A 21259-nucleotide genomic window follows, 5' to 3' on the forward strand; every position below is an offset into this window, starting at 1 on the left:
TTATCACTAGGTGCTTGAGCCTGAGTTGCCATTATAGCACAAAGAAGAGGAGAAGACAAGGAAACAACCGTAGAGGCATGATACATTCAGGTGATATGATTGGAGAGGTTTCTTGTTCTTGTTCCGTCTCTAGATCAAATTGCCTAGATAGGGCGTCTGCCTTAATGTTCTTAGGACCAGGTCTGCACGTGATCATAAGGTTAAAGCGTGATAAGAACAATGACCATCTAGCTTGTCTAGAAGACAGCCTTTTAGCATCTCCAATGTATGCCAAGTTTTTGTGATCCGTTATGATCAGGAGAGGTTCCTTGGAACCTTCTAAGAGATGTTGCCATTCTTTCAGAGCTAGGATAATGGCCAACAAAGTACCCACAAGGATGCAAAGGGGTATCCTCTGAGAAAGGACAGGCCCTTCCCCTGTCCTTTCTCATGTCTACCTCTAGTATGAAGGGTTTGCTAGTGTCAGGGTGTACCAATATGTCAGCAGAAGCGAATAATTTCTTAAGTAGCTCAAAAGCTTCTTTAGCTGATTTAGACCATATATTACAGTCAACTCCCTTTCGCGTCATTTTGGTCATGGGTGCTATTACAGTAGAGAAACCTTTTTTTTTTAAATTCTTTATTTTATTGTGCAAGAATTAACATATGTGCGTGTAGTGCCACGACAGCATCAACAAGCTTAATAACACAGAGTGAAACATATGTGACATTTGAGATAGCTGTACATTTTTTTTATAGATCAAGATTGATACGTAGTTTGATTATAACCATTGAGTGTTCTGAATAATGAGTAGTCAACTTGTTAAACATTTATGGTTCATGAAAAGGTAAGCAAGTTAAGTCGCTCGGAGGGCTAATCTGCGAGGCCTGCTTGAGGGTGAGCGGGGTAGTGCACAGGCATGTCTGTTTATCAACAACAATAGGGTACATTCACTTAGTTAACATTGCAGTTAATGAAACATACGTTGCGCTGGCTGACTACTCGGGGGCTGATCTGTGAGATCCACTTGAGGGCGAGCGGGGTAGTGCACAGGCATGTCTGATTGTTAACAACAATAGGGTACATTCACTTAGTTAACATTGCAGTTAATGAAACATACATTGCGCTGGCTGACTACATGAGTGAGAGGTATATCTAGGTAAACTAGTGCTTCACCCATGTGACATATTAGGCGATTGGGAGACATGACAGTAGGCTAACTAAACACAGGGCACTTGTCAAGATTATTATCTATTGTCAAAAGACATTTACTCAAGTGTTAACTTGGCTTGTGTATGCATTTTTTTCCTTTGCTGTTGCTGACACTGGGAGCTTAGTATAACAGGTATTGAAAGTCCTGATAGCAGTCGCTTGGAACATGTGGGCACCCCAACACCTCGGCGGGATGCAGCTGAACAGTCCTCTGTCAAGCTTTCAACGCTTTTCTGGAGGGTTTAGACCCTGGATCAGTCCATGCCACTCGAGCCCTCTCTTGTGGTTTTACCGTCCTGGGTCGAATCCAGTGCCCCCCGTCGTGCGGCTGCCGGTGCGCTCTGTGCGTCGGTGCGTAGTGCTGTGAGTATGGTTTCTCTCTGCCACTTGTTGTGGGGCATTCTCCACTGCTTGCCGCTGTTTGTTGGTTGACACGTGCTCTTCTGCTTCCGCTGCTCCGTCGCTGTACATAGCTCGTTAGTCGCCTGCTGCTTTGGTGTGTGGGACAGCTTGTTGGTATGAGGTAGCGTGGTGAGGATTGTCGCCATCTTGGGTGTTTGGAGCGTTGTGGTAGTCTCTCACCCGCGTTTCCCCAGCGTGCTTGCTTGTGTAATAACAGGCACATTCTGCGGGGCATTGCACCAGGTCTCGGGGTGATTGTCGCTTCTCCAGTCCTGGGCGCCGCTGCAGGGTATGGGTTGCTTGGTGCTGGTTGTCGCGTGTGCCAGGCCAGGTGGTGCATGTATACTGCAGTGGTCTCTGCAGTCTGGTTCCAGCTCTTTCAGCTGCCGCCATCTTAGGTTGGGCCTTGGGCCTGCCTGGTGGTTTGGCAGTGCCTCCATGTGTGGCTTTGTGGCCAGGACTGGGATCACCCCCCCGGTCCAGAGAGGGGGGGGTCGGGACCGGGTCCGCCGGTGTTCCGTTTGATTGTCGGGTTCCGTTGGGCAGGACAGTGGAGTGGCGGCCGCCAACTCCACTTACCGCCAGGCAGGCCCCCTGGTGTAGCAGGGACCTCTCCTCCGAGGGACTAGAACCCCAACGGCAAGCCTCTCCTCGGCTCCAGTAGCCCGTGTGTATCGAGGGTCGTGGATGCTGAGCATTTATTTCCTCCCATAACAGCCGATTAATGGGTCTATTAGGTCGTGTTGTGCGGGAGCTGGTCTCTCCTGCGACCGCTGGGCTCGACGGCCCGGCCCCGCCCTCCACAGTAGAGAAACCTTTGATGAATCTCCTATAATAATTTGCAAACCCAATGAACTTTTGAATGGCTTTTAACCTATTGGGTAATTGCCAGTGTAGAATAGCTTCTAGTTTACGTAGATCCATGTGAAAACCAGAGGCCGAAATATTATAGCCCAGGAACTGAACTTTTGTCTGGTCAAATAGACATTTATCAAGTTTGCAATATAACCCGGTGTTCAGCAAAGTTCGCAACACTTGTTTAACATTCCCATGATGAGTCTGGATATCGGGGGAATAAATAAGTATATCATCCAGATATAACAATACGAAAGTATAAATGTAGTCTCTGAGAACATCATTAATGAGATCTTGAAATATGGCTGGAGCATTGCATAAGCCGAAGGGCATGACAAGATACTCATAGTGACCATTTCTTATGTTAAAACGCAGTTCTCCATTCATGTCCCTCCTTAATTTTTACCAAATTATAAGCACTCCTAAGGTTGAGTTTGGTAAACACCTTAGCACCCTGGAATGGGGATATGGGATAAGCATTTTTGATGGTGTTCTTGATTAATGCCCTATAATCAATACATGGCTGTAACTCACTTTCTTAGTAACAAAAAAGAACCCTGCACTTGCAGGAGAAGAGGATTTACGTATGTGTCCTTTTAGCAGAGACTCTTTAATGTATTCTTCCATAACTCTAATTTCCTGTGGAGACAAGGTATATACACCCCTTTAGAGGGTATAGTGCCAAGTAACAGATCTATGGATCTGTGAGGGGGTAGCGCATCAGTGTGACTTTTGATTAAATACTTCTTTAACCTCCTTATAATGCACAGGAATTTCGGTCGACATAGGAGTAGGTAGATTAACGATACCCACTCTCTTAGTAATAGGTGACATACAACACTCTACATTCCTTACCCCATTCCAGTATTCCCCTTTAGCCCAATCAACACGGGGGTTATGCTTAAGAAGCCATGGGAATCCAAGTATAATGGGACAAGATGGGGTAGCAATTATCTGAAATGTGATGAGTTCTTTGTGTAACACTTCTATCGTGGCAGTGATAAGTAGTGTTTTATGGGTAATTAAAGGCTTAGAGAGTGGTCTCCCATCAATGGCCTCGACGTCCAGGGGTGATGATCTCTCCTTGATGGGTAGGAGTTGTTTGCTGGGTAGTACCAGGGGACATATACATCACACCTAAGCAAGGTCCCCTAATGGTTCTTAGGTGCGTAAGTTTTCCGGATGTATGGGACTAGCATTTATGTGTCCTTTCTTGCCACAGTATAAGCAGAGGCCCTCTTTTCTCCTAAACGGTTTCTCTGCCTCTGACAGTCTCATAACCCCTAACTGCATAGGTTCAGGTTCAGACTGTACAGAAAGGCCAGGGACAACGGGATTGGAGAAGTGAGGTGCCAGTGACATATTCATACGTTTGGTTATATTTCTAGTTATCTCCCTGTTCCTAAGTCGGTTATCGATAGGCATCACATACGTAATGTATTCATTTAACCTCCTTGGTAGTTCTTTGGCTGCAATTTTGTCAAGGATAGTTTCGGACAATCCTTCTGCAAATGCAGTGATTAATCCATTATTAGTCCAGTCTACCTCAGAAGCCAGGGTGCAGAATTCTATGGCTTAATCGGAGACAGATCGGTTCCCTTGTTTGATACGCATTAGGGCAGTGGAAGCATTATTTTTCCTTCCTAATGGTTCAAAGGTTAATTTGAATTCTGCAAGGAATTCTTGGTAATTATGGGCAATAGTCCTATCACTCTCCCATAATGGGTTGGCCCAAGCTTAAGGCTTTACCTTTCAGTTGGTTCATTAGGTAGCCAATTTATGCTCTATCTGTGGGGAAGGACCCAGGTGAGGCTTCAAAATGGTACTCAATCTGATTAAGGAATCCCCGACATTCTTGAGTATTACCTTCAAAATGCAGAGGTGGAGATAGGGAGATAGTAGGTGCCTTATAGGTGTAGGTACAGTAGGCGGAGGTGTAACTGCCGGGGGAGCTTCAGGCTGTAAATGAGCCGTACGTATAAGGAGCATATTGAAAGCCTGGGCAAATTGATCCATATGGTGATCATTTTCCCCTAGCTTTCTCTCGCAAGCTGCTATGTGCTGACACAAATCTGCAGGATCTATGGCCATGTCGTAATGTCAGGATTATAGTTGATCCAGCACGCAGAATAGGATCACACCTAGGCTAAGGATAACATCTAACCGTACCTTAGACGTACCGCAGAATAGTCAAAATACTTGCTGAGGTCAGGGACACAGAATGAGACACAATGATGAGGAAAGCCAGAAGTCAAGGATACCAGAAATCAGGGAAGTCAAAACGAAGCTAAAGTCAAATACCAGAAAAACGCAATCAGGAACACACTCTCAGATAACCAGCTAGTGGAAACCACGACAGGGCACTGACAAAAAGGTAGTTTTGGTTGAAATAACCCTCCTCAGGCTGTAGTTGGGTGCGTGCGCCAATCTTTGATGTGGGCGAAGGTATGTTTCTTATAAATGTCCGATCCGCAGCGGCCTGGCGTTCTTAAGAACGTCGTACCTGCTGGGGACCGCAACGGAGGGAGATTGGGTAGCTGCCCGCCGAGCCCAAGGTAAGTTTGAAACATCTCTGACGGCGTGTCTGCTATGTTTGAGTGCAGCCACGCCGGCAGAGATGTCGGGAGCCATGACAACTAGCAACCCACTCCAGTAACTTTGCTAAGATAACTATATGGACAAGCACAACCAGAGACATAACGATATGGCACTGTAAGATGAGCCCCTCAGGTCAGAAGGTGCCTACCACATTACTGAGGAAGAGCAGAGTGCGAGTACGAGTAGCACCAGATCTAATGAAGTAGTTGGGCCAAAGCCGAAAGGACACCCAACTCCTATAATCATAGGAGACTGGAATGCTAAAGAAACCAAAAGACACCTGGAATAACTAGCAAATTTTGCCTTGGAGTTCAAAATGAAGGTCAGAGATAAGTAGAATTCTGTCAAGATAATTCTCTGGTCATAGCAAACACCTTTTTCCAACAGCCTCCGAGACGACTCTACACATGGACATCACCAGATGGACAATATAGAAATCAGATTGACTATATACCTTGCAGCCAAAGATGGAGGAGCTCTATACAGTCAGCAAAAACAAGACCTGGAGCTGACTCTGGCTTGGACCATGAGCTTCTCATGCAAAGTTCAGAATTAAACTAAAGAAAAGAGGGAAAACCATCAGACCAATCAGATACGACCTAAATAATATCCCTTGTAAATATGCAGTGGAACTAAAGAATAGATTTGAGGGACTAGACATGGACGATAGAATGCCTGAAGAACTTTGGACCAAAGTTTGCAATATTATCCAGAAAACCACAAGAAAAAAAATATCCCCAAAAGAAAGAAATCTAGGAAGGCAAACTGGCTATCTGATGAGGCTTTAAAAATAGCCCAGGAAAGAAGGAAAGCGAAAGGTAGTGAAGATCGGAAAAAAATTGTCCAGCTGAATGCAGAATTTCAAAGGATAGCAAGAAAAGACAAGGAGACATTCTGCAATGAGCAATATAAAGAGAAGAAGATAACAGAACGGGAAATTCAAGAAATCTGTTCAAGAAAATTGGGGAACTAATAGTTGCCTTTCATGCCAAAGTGGGTGTGATAAAAGACAAAAATGGCAGGGAATTATCAGAGGAAGATCAGATAAAGAGGAGACGGCAGGAATACACTGGAGATCTATACAGGAAGGATCTTAACAGCAGTGATGACCTCGATAGTTGGTCCAATGAGATGGAACCAGAAATCTTGGAGAGCAAAGTGAGATGCCTTGCAGATAACAAGGCTGCAGGAGTTGATGAAATCCGCAAGATGAAATCTGCAAGATGATGCTGTGAAAATTCTGAAAGCCTTGTGTCAACAAATTTGGAAAACTCAACAGTGGCCAAAAGACTGGAAACGGTCAGTCTGCATCCCAATCCCCAAAAAAGGCAATGCCAAAGAGTGCTCCAATTATTGAACAATTGCACTATTTTCACATGCCAGCAAGGTAATGCTTAAGCTCCTACAAGTTTGACTCAAACAATATGTGGACCAGGAATTATAAGATGTACAAACTGGGTTCTGCAGAGAACGAGGCACAAGATATCAAATTGCCAATGTACGATGGATAATGTACGATGGATAATAGAGAAAGCAAGAGAGTTCCAAAAAAGCATCTACTTCTGCTTCATAGACTATTCTAAAGCCTTTGACAGTGTGGATCACAACAACATGTGGCAAGTTCTTAAAGAGATGGGAGTACCACATCATCTCATCCGCCTCCTGAGGAATCTGTATGTGTACCAAGAAGCCACAGTAGGAACCGAACATGGGAAAACAGAATGGTTCAAGATCGGGAAAGGTGTGCAACAAGGTAGTATATTGTCACCTTATTTGTTCAACTTATATGCAGAATACATAATATGTAAGGCTGGGCTGGATGAATCCAAAGCTGGAATCAATATTGCTGGAAGAAATAACAACCTCAGATACGCGGATGATACTAATCTGATGGCTGAAAGTGAGGAAGAACTAAAGGACCTGTTGATGAGGGTAAAACAAGAGAGTGCAAAAGCTGGCTTGCTGCTAAACGTTAAAAAGACTAAGATCATGGCAAACAGCAATCTTAGTTCCTGGCAAATAGATGGGGAAGAAGTGGAGGCAGTGACAGATTTTATTTTCCTGGGATCCAAGATCTCTTCAGATGGTAATTGTAGTCATGAAATGCTTCTAGGGAGGAAAGCTATGGCAAGCTTGAAAAAACTAAAGATATCAACAAAGGTCAGCATAGTCAGAACTATGGTATTCCCAGTAGTAACATATGGATGTGAGAGCTGAACTATGAAGAAGGCTAAGCGTTGTAGAATTGATGCCTTTGAACTGTGGTGTTGGCGAAAACTGCTTAGAATTCCTTGGATTGCAAGAAGATCCAATAAATCCGTACTACAGGAAATCAAGACAAACTGTTCACTGGAAGCTATGATCATGAGGATGAAGCTCAAATATTTTGGCCATATAACGAGAAGGCAGGATTATTTAGAGAAGACTCTGATGCTGGGAAAGATTGAAGGCACAAGTAGAAGGGGACGACAGAGACGGAGATGGATAGATGAGGTCACTGAGGCCAGGAACATGAAATTGTTTGGAGCTCAGAGGGGCAGTGACTGACAGATGTACCTGGCCTGCTATGGTCCATATGGCCATGAAGAGTCGGACATGACTGAACGACTAAACAACAACAACATATATTATGTACTTAATTATTATGTACTTAGATTAAATATATATCTCTAAGTATTTAATTTCATAAACAGTGTCAAATATTTTTTTAAACTTTATTTCAGCTTTGGGAGACTGTCTGACAACATAAAAGTCTACCTGCAGTCACTCCGAACTGGATCGCCGCTGAGGGTAAGTATGGGAAGCTGTGTTCTATGCCGCCCTGCGGCGTTAAACTACATTTAACCACATACAGCACCTTTCTTCTATTTAGAGCATAAGAGTTTATGCACACGTCCCCAAGATTGGCGTCCCGCTTCACAGAACGCTGGTGGGTTGGTTAAGTGGGATCAGATCCAGGCCAGGGACGGATTAAGAGCCCATTGGGCCTGGTGTTGACAATTATAATGGGCTTAATTACAGAATCTTATCAACAGAAAACATTAAAACAGTCATACCACCCAATCGTCATGTATCTGGTGGAGGTGGTGCTGGAGTGAAACTCACAGGTTATAACTATGAGAAAACACATACCCTATGCTAATCTCTCGCTTTCATCTTTCAAGGAAATCCATACCCCTTAACAGCAGTATTTCGGTGGGTGGGGTAGAAGAATTACATAACCAGAACCTCCCAAAGGGACAAACATGCCCAAAAAGGCGGCGTGTCTACACAAATAATTAGATGTCAGCCTGGCGTGAATGCATGTCAGGCTGCCTGCCAATCATGCAGGCTGGCCAACTAAAGGCATACTATGCAGACGGCACCCTGAGCTTGGCATAAATGCGTCTAGTGATGCGCTAGCTCTATGCTTTCTAAGGATAGTCCCCTAGCACTCGCTGGTCCATTCCTCTCCTAACCTCCTTAGTAGCAGGCAGAAGCTCCTGTTATACAGTCTGGGACAGAGAAAAAGTGTATGTAGTGAGTGTAGAAGAAAGGGAACATCCACAGCGTTGACTGAATCAGCAAGAGAAATCACATAGAGCCCAAAGTCAGTCCCCCCGCTAAAATCAATGGCCCTATTCCATAGGCATGGGCCTGGAGCTGCAGCTCCATTAGCCCCTATGTTCATCCAGGCCTGGTCCAGACAATGAATAGGCAGGTCAGCCTGGTGTGAATGCAGAAAACAGATTAAGGAAAGAGCACATACAAACAAAAAACACAGAAAATTTACACCATACTCACCGATATTTTCTTTTCCCGGATATATGCCATGGCAGCACTACGTATGGGTATAGCTCCTCCCCTTCTCAATTGGACAGGAAACACCTCCTAATTAATAAAAGAGACTTCCTCCCATGTCCCTTCAGTCTTAGTTTAAAGCCCCCCCCCCCCAAAAAAAAGCCCCCTTTAGAAAGGGTGGGACCGTAGTGATGCCATGGCATATATCCGGGGGGAAAAAAATATCGGTGTGTATGGTGATACTTTTCTGTTTTCCCCGGATAAATCCATGGCAGCACTACGTATTATACCCAAGCTGAAAAGTACAAGGGAGGGGGAAATAAAAAACAACCAAAAAACGCCCAAGTCAATGCAAATTAAAACTCTTTATTGACAAATCAACTATAAGGCAGCGGAGAGGACACTTCTACCAAATTCCGTGGTAGAGAAACTAACTACGTCAAGCTGATAGTGATGAATAAATGTGTTAAAGGAGGACCATGTTGCTGCTGAACAAATGTGGTCTGGAGAAATGTTGGCTGCAGTGGCCCATGAAGAGGCCAATGACCTGGTTGAATGAGCTTGAAGACCTGGTGGAACCCCGGAAGCTGCATAAGCCTGACTAATGGCAGAGATTATCCATCGGCCAATAGAAGTAGAAGAATCAGCCTGACCCCTCTAGTATCCTGAAGGAATGATGAACAGATTAGAGGATTTCCTTATTTCAGAAGTACGGATCAGGTAAACAGACAAACAACGAACCAGATCTAGACAATGCCATTTATTTTCTTCTTCAGCTGAAGGATGAGGGAAAAAGGCTGGCAAGATGATGTCCTGATTCATATGAAATGCGGATACTACTTTAGGTTGGAATGCTGGAACCGTATGAAGAATAACTCTGTCTTCTTGTAGAATTAAAAAGGGAGATTCGCAGGAAAGTGCTCCAAGCTCTGGAATTCTTCTACCTGAGGTCAGTGCAACCAGAAGAACAGTTTTCAACGTTAGAGTTAGCAGAGTAATATTATATAAGGGTTCAAATGGAGTACCAGACAAAGTCTGCAAAACCAGAGGTAAATCCCAAGGAGGGGAGCAAGACCTTACAGGAGGGCATAGCTTGAGGATGGCTTGAAGAAACCTTCCCACATCCGGAACAAATGAAAATTTCCAATCCAACAGAGCTGAAATCTTTACTTTGAAGCAACTGAGGCTCAGACCCTTATCAAATCCATCTTGCAAAAATTGAAGGACGTCACTGATACTGGGAGACAGAGGAGTAATTTTATGGGCCATACACCAGCTACAGAAGATTTACCATATCCGATAAAAGTTGACGAAGTAGATTTCTTTCTGGCGTTAAGAAGGGTACTGATTACTGAAGTCAGGAAACCTTAACTGGAGAGACGTTGCTTCTCAATTTCCATGCCATCAAATTGAAAGACTGAGGAGATGTGTCAGAGACTGGACCTTGTTGCAGAAGAAGGTGCTGGTCTGAGAGATTCAGAGGGAGGTCCTGAGAAAGTTTCTGTAGCAGGGGAAACCAAGGGCATCTGGGCCAACATGGGATTACTGCCAGAATCGGTGATTGCTCTTGAAGGATCCTCCTCAAAAGGGGGAAAATCAGGGGAGTTGGGGGGAAAACATACCCCAGATGGAACTTCTACTCGCAACAAAGAGCATCCTGGTCCTCCGCCAAAGGGTCAAAGTAACGTGATAAGAAGCTTTCCACTTTGCGATTTTTTGCTGTGGCCATCAGATATACTTGAGGAAGGCCCCACTTCTGGACTATGCTTTCAAACACCCGAGGAGATAATGCCCATTCTGTGGGGTCCAGAGTTACTTGGCTCAAGAAATCCGCAACTTGATTGTTCTTGCCCAGGAGGTTCACTGCTTTAATCCCCTTCAAATTCTTTTCCGCCCAGGACATCAGGGGAGTCAAAACCTTTGTACCCCCTTGGTGGTTGATGTATGCTACCGTGGAAGTATTGTTTATCCTTACTATTACCCAAATTTGCTTTAGTGAAGATTAAGAAGGAGACAATCCCTTTTGTATGAGAGGATCAAGATGTCGTCGAGATAATGGAATATTGAAAATCCTTCCATACGGATGTGAGCTATTATAGAAACAAGGATCTTTGAGAACGTTCTGGGAGCTGTGCTCAAACCAAAGGGGAGAGCCCAAAATTGGAAATGCTGGTGGCGAATTGCAAACCTCAGGAACTTCTGGTGTGGAGGAGCAATCAAAAAGTGAAAATATGCATCTCGATGGTCTATGGAGATTAACCAGTCCCCTGTGGAGACAGCTTTGATAATGGAAATTAAAGATTCCATCTTGAATTTTCTCACACACAGATCTGCGTTTAACTCATGAAGATCTAAAATTGGTCTCCATTCTCCCAATACCTTTTGGAGTGAGGAATTGTCTGGAATAGATTCCCAATCCTCTCTTTTACGGGAACAGGACAAATTACTCCTTCCGCAGCTAGAAAATTGAAAACAAAGTTTCTAGCAATCAAGAAAATTACCTAAATTACCTATAAAGAACTAAGAACAATAATTAAGGAACTTAAGTAACTTATTAACTTAAAAACTTTTATTTCACTTACCTGCAGCCAGGATAGAATATGATCACTTTAGAGAGAGATACAGGGATCCAGGAACCTATAGAGGGAAATCCAAAGGGCACTTACCCCTTTGAATTGAAAAAACCTGGAACCCGGAAGTAAAATTCGCTTGCAACTGGCCTCACTCCGGCGTGCATTCCACGACCGGAGTAAGGAACGCGATAGACTGAACGGAAGTGCCGGAAAGAGAACGCGCGCAATTGGCGTGCGTTCCAAAACCGGAATGTGAAACACAGAGGACACCTACCTGGAAAAGAAGCTAAAGGGGAAAAAAGCAAAGAAAAGCCCCCCCGGTCAGGCAGAAGTCTTTCAGGAACTGCCACTTACATCACCAGGAGACAGGACAGGATCCATCCATGGGAAAGCTAAGAAGCCCAAAACATATGCAGCAGGTAGGTGTACCCTTTTTTGGGAATTACCACCACAATAGGTCTGGCACATCCAGCTGCTACATATAGGGTCACTGCAGCATAGCTCCCCAGTCACTGAGGGGAGAATCCTCCAGGGGGTCGCCCTTGGTAAGGTGCCGTGTCCCCTAGTCCATGGGGAGAGAGCCTGAACTCCCCATGGACTAGGGGTACAATTAGACCCACAAAATAAAAAAGAGGAGGTGAAACATCCTATGTCCATGAGAAGTGGACAGGGAAAAAAGACTGAAGGGACATGGGAGGAAGTCTTTTTTATTAATTAAATAGGAGCTGGTTCCTGTCCAATTGAGAATGGGAGGAGCTATACCCATACGTAGTGCTGCCATGGATATATCCGGGGAAATATAGTTTAAAATCTGTCAAGGATACTTGAAATCACCTATCTTAGCAAACAAAAATGTGGATTCAGTTACATTATATGTTAATTGTATTAAGACCACCCCTAAGTCACAGCACCCCAATTTATATATAAATTAACTTCTATGCAGACAACCCAAGTCTCCTGGTAGGTCTGGGAGACTCCCGTGTGTGTGGTGTATCCCTGACACCCTCCTGTTTCATACAATATCCTGGAAATTACACACAATCTGACATACTATATATATCAGATTGTGTGAGATTTCTAGGCTGTTATAAATGCTAAATGCCCTCAATAAATTAAGGGCATTTAGCAAATATGAGGATTACCCACCCGATTAATGTTACCTCCGAGCAGGGGCTTATTTATTTATTTATTATTGCCATTTATTTAGCGCCAACATATTCTGTAGCGCTTTACAATATTATGAGAGGGGATTTAACTATAAATAGGACAATTACAAATAAACTTACAGGAACAATAGGTTGAAGAGGACCCTGCTCAATCAAGCTTACATTCTATAGGAGGTGGGGTGTAAAACACATTAGGACAGGAATGTGCAATTAAAAAAGGTGGGCTGTCCTTTAGGAGAGGGCAAGAGACAGGTATGTGAGGTAAGGGTTAGTCTTGGGGGCCATAAGCTTTCCTAAAGAGATGGGTTTTAAGGCACTTCTTAAAAGATGCAAGACTAGGGGAGAGTCTGATGGCGGTAGGCAGGCTATTCCATAGGAAGGGAGCAGCCCGCGAGAAGTCCTGCAAGCGCGAGTTGGCCGTATGGGTGCGGACAACGGACAGGAGGTGGTCACGGGCAGAGCGGAGAGACCGAGAAGGGACATACCTATGGATCTGTGAGGAGATATAAGAGGGGCTAGAGTTTATACAGTGCTTTATAGGTGTGAGTTAGTACCTTGAATTGACTCCTATAGCATACAGGAAGCCAATGTAAGGACTGGCAGAGGTGAGGTGTGAGAGAAACGATTAGAGAGGAAAATCAGTCTAGCAGCAGCGTTCATTACGGACTGTAGGGGTGCAGTACGGTTTTTGGGAAGACCAATCAGGAGAGGGTTACAATAATCAATGCAGGAAATTACTAGAGCATGGACAAGCTCCTTGGTAGTATCTGGTGCAAGAGAGGGGCGGATGCGGGCTATGTTTTTAAGATGGAATCTACAGGATTTGGCAACATGCTGGATGTGAGGCTCAAAGGTGAGACCAGAGTCAAGTATGACGCCAAGACAGCGCGCTTGCAAGGATGGACTGATGTTAGTACCAGAAACTTGAAGGGAGAGCGAAAGAGGAGGATCAGTATTAGGGGGAGGAAAGACAAGGAGCTCAGTTTTTGAGAGATTGAGTTTCAGAAAGCGGGAGGACATCCAGTCAGAGATGGAAGAAAGGCAAGCAGTGACACATTGCAGGACAGCAGGGGAGAGGTCCTGGGAGGAGAGATAAAGCTGGGTGTCATCAGCGTACAGGTGGTAGCGGAATCCAAGAGAGGCAGTATAAAGAGAAAATAGAAGGGGACCAAGGACGGAGCCTTGGGGGAATCCAGCCGAGACAGGACGAGGGGAGGAGGTATCATTAGAAAAAGAGACACTGAATGAGCGTTGGGAGAGATAAGAGGAAAACCACGAGAGGACAGAGTCACAGAGACCAAGCGATTGAAGAGTTTGAAGAAGGAGAGCATGATCAACGGTGTCAAAGGCCGCTGAGAGGTCAAGAAGAATTAGTATGGAGTAGTGGCCTTTGGATTTAGCTGCGATTAGGTCGTTAGTAACTTTGATAAGGGCAGTCTCTTTAGAGTGGAGAGGGCGGAAGCCAGATTGAAGGGGGTCAAGGAGAGAGTTTGAATTGAGGAAATGAGACACAAGGGTAAAGACAAGTCTTTCCAGAAGCTTTGAGGAAAAAAGGAGCAGGGTAGTTAGAGGGGGTGGATGGGTCGAGGGATGGTTTTTTTAGTATAGGTACTACAGTGGCATGTTTAAGGTCAGCAGGGACGATGCCAGAAGAGAGCGAGCGGGTACCTGCCGGCTAGGAGGAAGTGATACACAGCCTGTTACTTCGTCCCAGCTAAAAAGACAGCCGAGGGAGGTGGCGGAGGTTGGAGCACACAGGCAGCATGGAGGCAAGGAGAGGCTGGAGTGAGCAGCTACATGCTCACTACCCTCAGCCAGGACACAAGGTAAACTAAGTGTGGCTGCTGATTAAATCATTATGCCTTGTGTGTGTATGTACCAGTGAGTGTATCTAAGGGTGTGCATCTGTATTTGTATGAATCCAAGTGTGTGTACAGTATATACACCAGTGTGTGTATGACACTGTCCGTATCTGTGTGTCAAGGCGTGTGCAAGAGTCCGTGTGATAATAGTAAAAAAAAAAGTTTAATAGTAATAAAATATCACGTCATTGTTCATACATGTTTTGGGGTGCGCGTGCATGTGTATGGAGGTATGCGCACGGGGTGTGCAGTTGCTGGTGACGCCACCTCACTAAAGTGAGCTTTTGCATGTTGTGATGTCTGTCTATGTTAACCCCCCAACCCCCCTCCAAAAAACTTCAAAACTGTGCTTGAAAAGTGAGTACTAGTTTATTTAGACATACCAGCCATTACTAAATATAATTTTTAAAACAAATACTGCTTGCCTAAAGACTTATTTTATAGTTTGGTCTCTACATCAAGCTAACTACGTGATCTGAATCTTAAATCGTTTATAATCTGTTCTGGATCCTCCCTATCTGAATAACTCCATAGCCCGAGTATATGGGATATCAGCATTAACTATATGGGGTTAAGTCAGCTGTATTCCAGCTATAACACATGATGAAGACTGTTTGATCTGGGGGAAAAAAATGGCGCTGAAAACATCAGTGTGATGTCGGGAAATGTAGTTTTGATCTACCGACTCCAACCGCCGCCTATGAAACTAACAATACAAATCCCATAATGCACGCGGTCGGAGCGTAGCGGTGCTGGGAGTTCGGCCAAGGAATGGCTGAAGGTGTAGATGAGAACGTTCCGGTGTTTGAGCTCACTGACACCAACACCAAGGTGATCCACGTGGGCTCGTTCGGGAACCTCTGGAGGGAGCGGCTGACCAGCCACGATGTGAGTCTGGCTGAGGAGCCCACCCAAAACCTCGCGACAGATGCCGAGCTTGCTACAGACCTGGGCTGTACAGAAGAGACAGCAGCAGAGCTCAAACTACTGTGTAGGTAATGAGACAGAGCATCCCAGTATAACACTCACTGTATGAAAGGACAGTCCATCCTAACCTCCTTTCTTAAAGGGACACTCCACCTTTACAGTATTTCTTAAAGCACCAAGACCAGTGAGTCTTAATAGAGTGGTTTTGGTGTGTGGAACCTGCCCCTTTTATTGAGTATTGCTAAATAATGTGGTTCATAATAGAGAGCAATATTTACGTTTAAAAAAGCACACTGCTGATTACTGTGAGACTGACAGCTACTAGAGGCAACTTACATGTCAAGTGCTTTTTCTCACTACTTGCCTCCAGTGATAAGGGGCAGTGCCAGGCTGAGATCGCAATCGCTGCCCAAATGCCTGGTATGAATTTTTGTGGCACTAGCCAGAAGCATAACTCCACCTCCATCAGGCTGTGCACCAAAAATCTCTTCTAAAGCAGTGCGTAAATGTTTTAATTTGAAAGAATTAACACATTTGAATTCTTGAATCAGCTTCAAGTCTAGTGACTTTCAGTCTAATAGCCACTAGAATTGTGTTTATGGCCCAATGTAAACATTGTTTCTCTAAAATGGCAATGTTTCAAACTGCCAGAGTGCCGTTACAGAATCTATGCTCCAGAACCATTTCATTAAGATAAAATGTTTTGTTGGGTTTAGCAGTGGTTCCCATACTAGTCCTTATGGCCCCTCAACAATTCATGATTTGTGATTTCCCTGTTTTATTTAAGTGGAGATACTGACAAAACCTAGACTGTCGGTGGGTTTTGAGGACTGGTTTGGGGACCACCGTTTAGAGCAAGCATGTCAAACTTGCGGCCCACCTGCCCAGGTGTTGTGGCTGCAACCAACCGCAAGACAGGAAAGATATTTTCTATCTGCTTCTTGTTGTCCCTCCTGCCCGCAGTGCCAGAGGAGCATCTGGCCTGCTAGAGCAGAGAAGAGCAGGGCTGGAGGAGGGCGACTCATCTTAAGGTAGGGGAAGATGGGCTTGGGGGACTTTCCTGGTAGTGTGTTAAATTGGGGAGGGGTGGTGGGGGGCGCATTGTATTAATTTGAGGAAGGGAGGGGGCCAGTGTATTCATTTGAGGAAGGGAGGGGGGGAGGGCAGGGCAGTGTATTAAATTGGGGGAGTGAGACAGTGTATTAAATTAGAGTGCTGGGAGGAGGGGCAGTGTATTAGATTAAAGGGACACTATAGTCACCAGAAGAACTACAGCTTATTGAATTTGTTCTGGTGAGTAGAATCATTACCTTCAGGCTTTTTTCTGTAAACACAGTCTTTTCAGAGAAAATGCAGTGTTTACATTAGGGATTGACCGATTATTGGTTTTGCCGATATTCTGTATTTTCAGCAATATCGGTATCGGCCAATAAATATACTGATATAATACAGAACAGGACCGCCGGGCTCATTACAAGCCTGGGGGGGGGGGGGGGGCTGGCAGCAAGCTGTGACTTACCTTCCCAGCAGCTCCTGCAGCTCCCCTGTGTAAATCTTGCAAGACCCGCGGCCGTTAGAGCGTTGTCACGGGTTACCGTGGCAACGCTCCGCTCGGCATGCCACAAGATTTACACAGGGGTGCTGCAGGAGCTGCTGGGAAGGGAAGTCACAGCTTGCTGCCCCCCCCCTCCCCCACTGCTCGGCCCATGCCACTGAACCACCAGGGACTGTTATATCCCCCGTCCATGGCCAGGCAACAAGCAGGGAGGGGGGGGCAAACAAAACATATAAATATAAAAAATTTAAATAGAAAATGCCCCCCCATTTTACACAAATTACATCCCTTCACAAACACACACACTCTGCATTATATATACGCACACTACACAAACACACACTCTATATAATGCAGAGTGTGTTTGTGTAGTGTGTGTGTGTGTGTATATAATGCAGAGTGTGTGTTTGGGTAGTGTTTGTGTATGTAATGCGCGCACACAATATACAAACACACACTCTGCATTATATACACACACACTACCCAAACACACACTCTGCATTCATTATATATATATATATATATATATATATACACACACACACACACACACTCTCTGCATTCATTATATACACCCACTACACAAACACACACTCTGCATTCATTATATACACCCACTACACAAACACCCACTCTGCATTCATTATATACACCCACTACACAAACACACACTCTGCATTCATTATATACACCCACTACACAAACACACACTCTGCATTCATTATATACACCCACTACACAAACACACACTCTGCATTCATTATATACACCCACTGCACAAACACACACTCTGCATTCATTATATACACCCACTACACAAACACACACTCTGCATTCATTATATACACCCACTACACAAACACACACTCTGCATTCATTATATATACACACTACAAACACTCGCTGCATTCACTATACACACTACACAAACACACCCTGCATTCATTATATTCACACTACACAAATACACACTGCATCCACTACACAAACACACACAGCTCCCCTGTCTAAACACACTGCATCCACTACATGTGGCATGTATATTTTGTGCATTTAACTTTAGAAATAGTTAATTTTTTCCAAATGGTAAATGTACAGAATATTGGCAAGCTATTGGCCTGAAAGTTGACAGATTATCGGTATCGGCTCTAAAAAAAATAAATATCGGTCGACCCCTAGTTTACATTGCAGCCTAGTGATAACTTCACTGGCCACTCCTTAGATAACTCCTTAGAGATCCTTCCTGGGTCATGGCTGCCTAAATTGCATCCAAACATTCAATGTCTCCTCCCTCTGCATGCAGACCATGAACTTTCCTCATAGAGATTCATTGATTCAATTCATCTTCATGAGGAGATGCTGATTGGCCAGAGCTGTGTTTGGACTGTGCTGACTGCCCCTGATCTGCCTCTTTGTCAGTCTCAGCCAATCCTATGGGGAAGCATTGTGATTGGATCAGGCTACCACTTCTGCTGATGTCAGCAGGCAGTGGGGCAGGTCTAAAGGAAACAGGGACAAAGTAAGCAGATGCAGACTTGAATACAAGTAAGATTTTACTATATTTAGAGAGGCATGAGGGGGACAGGGGGGCTAGATGGTGGTTTTAACCCTATAGGGTCAGGAATACATGTTTTTGTTCCTGACCCTATAGTGCTCCTTTTAGGGCAGTGCATTAGATTGGATGGAGTGGGGAGAACACACTTACAGGACTTCAAAATCAACAAGATAACATTTGTTTTTTACAGCTGTAAAATGGCATACATTCACCATTTCAGTCCCATTACCAAACTTTTCTTAATATGTCAAGGTAGTTGGACTTAAATAATATATACATATCTCCTTCAAGTAAATTCGCTCTTTTGTGTGCTTTGAAGCCCTACGAGTGTGAGGATGTCCAGGGTCAGTTAGGCAACTTTTTTTTTTTTTTATACTGTATTTTCCTAAATAAACCTATGTTTCTATAAAAACTGAAGTTTTTGTTTTTTTGCTGCCCACATAAAGTTAAACCTTGTTTATTTGGTCCGTGTTAGCCTATGAGTTTGACATGCTTGGTTTAGAGTGTTCTCTTAGAGGAGTACTGTAAGCACCATAGCCACTGCAGCCCTTACTGGTGACGACGTGTTTGACATTTAGATGTCACCCTGAGTGTAAGAAAGTCTGGCAGAGGATAAAAACCGAGACAAAGTAGTCCATACTTTGTCTCCGTTATCTCTTGACAAGGTTGGAATATCAGTGAAATTCCAAAAAGTAAATATAAGTATTTCATAAAGATGATTCAACACATTTGGAAGCAGGCATCCTTTCTGCCTATGCCTCCTTCCAGGCTGTTCTAGACCCTCTGTTTAATCCTCTTTCCAGGTAGGTATATAACATCTGCCAAAATGTCCCTAGACCGCACTAATTGGTTTTTAATGCATTTCTATGGAAACCGCGTTTCGTTTTACAAATTTTTCGCAATAAGAAACGTCCCGGACAACGCATTAAATTCGTAGTAAACCGAGGTCCCACTGTATATACAAAGTAAAGACAGGAGAACTCTCTCTTGGTTTTACAAGTGTATTTCAAAAGTTATCACCACCTATGCATCAACGTTTCAGACACACCCTCTGATATGGCAGTGTTTACATTGAAAAGTCTGCAGGGGTAGGCTATAGACACCACAACCACTACATTAAGTTGTAGTGGTCCTGGTGACTATAGTGTCCCTTTTAAGAATTGTATTTTTGATGTTGAATATAAAGCTGTAAGTTAAAAAAAAAAAAAAGAAATCTGGCTCCTAGATTCAAAGCAAATTTGTCAAGCCCTGTTACACATATTTTTTATGTAAAAAGTTATTCAGCCAGTTTCTTTTTAACCCTTTAAGTCCGCCGGGCGTATATTTACGTCCTTTTAAAAGCGGCTCTAAACGCCGCAGGGCGTAAATATACACCCGCCGTTTTTTTAAAACTTACCCGGTCGCCGGTGGTCCCACGCCGGCGATCGCGGTTGGGGGGACTCCCAGGGAGCCCCCCCGCGGCAGATCTTCCTCCTCCGGTCCCTCCCGGTCATGTGAGAGTGAGGTCCTTGCGAGGACCTCACAATCACATGGCCGGTATAGCTGGCTCAGGCATTGCCAGCAGGGGGACCAACTGTAATGACAGTTGGTCCCCCTGCTGGCTGAAAATCAAATAAAAATTAATTAAATAAGTGTAAAAAAAATATATATACTTAGATCATATATATATATTATATATATATATATGATCTAAGTGTGTATATATATATATATACACATATACACACATACACATACACCGTCTAGGTGTATTTTAATATTAATATATATATAATTATATATATATATATATATATATATATATATATTAATATCAGGAAAAAAGAGGCTACTGGTCGGCAACTCGAAGCACGGACTGCCCTCCAAATAGACCTTATATCCTTAAATTTACAAAAAGGCTTGTACTGCAGGTACCCACTAAAGGGAGTCTTTGCATGCAGTTAGCCAAAACAAAAAAACTCTTTAATAGTCCCTCTTGAGGAAGAAAGCAAAAACGTGATTATATATACAAGTGTGAAGTTAAAATAAAGGACCTAGTGGGGTACGGGTCTTAGCTATGCCTGGCTGTTACTTATAGTGAACACAAAAACTAAGGAGATATAAGTGTGGCTTCAAACATATGCCGAATACTCCATTAGAATAATTGTGTCAAAAAGACCAAGGTAACAGAGTGTGCAGCAACAGTTGCTAGAGCGTCTGATTATATTTTGTATCAAAATGATGGAAACTGCAAAGATGTATACCCAAAAATACAAAATATAAATACAATAGAATATCCAAAAAACACCAAAGATATATACAATAATACTTTAGTATATATCTTTGGTGGACTGTTTTAGATAATACTTATTTGTATAAGACAAGGGTGCAGTTATTAAGGATATAAAACTGTGGATGGCTTAAAGGCTGTGGATTGCAATATAATTGTACCTTAGTTTGCCATAGAGCTTTGTAGGTATGTGCACATCCATGTTCAATCATATAGAAAAGCATAAAGATGAATAATGTAACAATATGTACTTAGATGCCTAAACAGCTAAATGTGATTTGGGGGTAGGAGTCCCTAGCATCTTGTACATATCGCATACATATATATTCAAATGGTCTTGAAAGTGCTCAGGGTATGGATGTGCACATACCTTCTGCCTTAATAATTAAGATTTGCTTTTTGAACTGAACTTTATTTATGGCATTTAAAGGTATATTAACAGTTTGAACTGCATTTGTAACCCATAAGCTCTTAAATTATCTCCAGATATTTTCACATGGTGATATAACATCGATTGTATATTTT

At 43.6% G+C, this 21259-nt stretch overlaps 1 protein-coding gene across 1 annotated transcript in view; it reads left to right on the top strand.

Moving 5' to 3' along the window:
- Positions 1 to 15142: 15142 nt before the first annotated feature.
- Positions 15143 to 21259, top strand: part of SNAPC3 (small nuclear RNA activating complex polypeptide 3) — a 36399-nt gene continuing 30282 nt past the window's right edge. Inside the window, exon 1 of the mRNA XM_063457228.1 lies at positions 15143 to 15423. Coding sequence (XP_063313298.1) covers positions 15200 to 15423 — 224 coding nt within the window. The 5' untranslated portion in view covers positions 15143 to 15199. The remainder of the gene's footprint in view (positions 15424 to 21259) is intronic.

This window comes from Pelobates fuscus, chromosome 5, assembly GCF_036172605.1.
Source record: "Pelobates fuscus isolate aPelFus1 chromosome 5, aPelFus1.pri, whole genome shotgun sequence".
Lineage (NCBI taxonomy): Eukaryota > Metazoa > Chordata > Amphibia > Anura > Pelobatidae > Pelobates > Pelobates fuscus.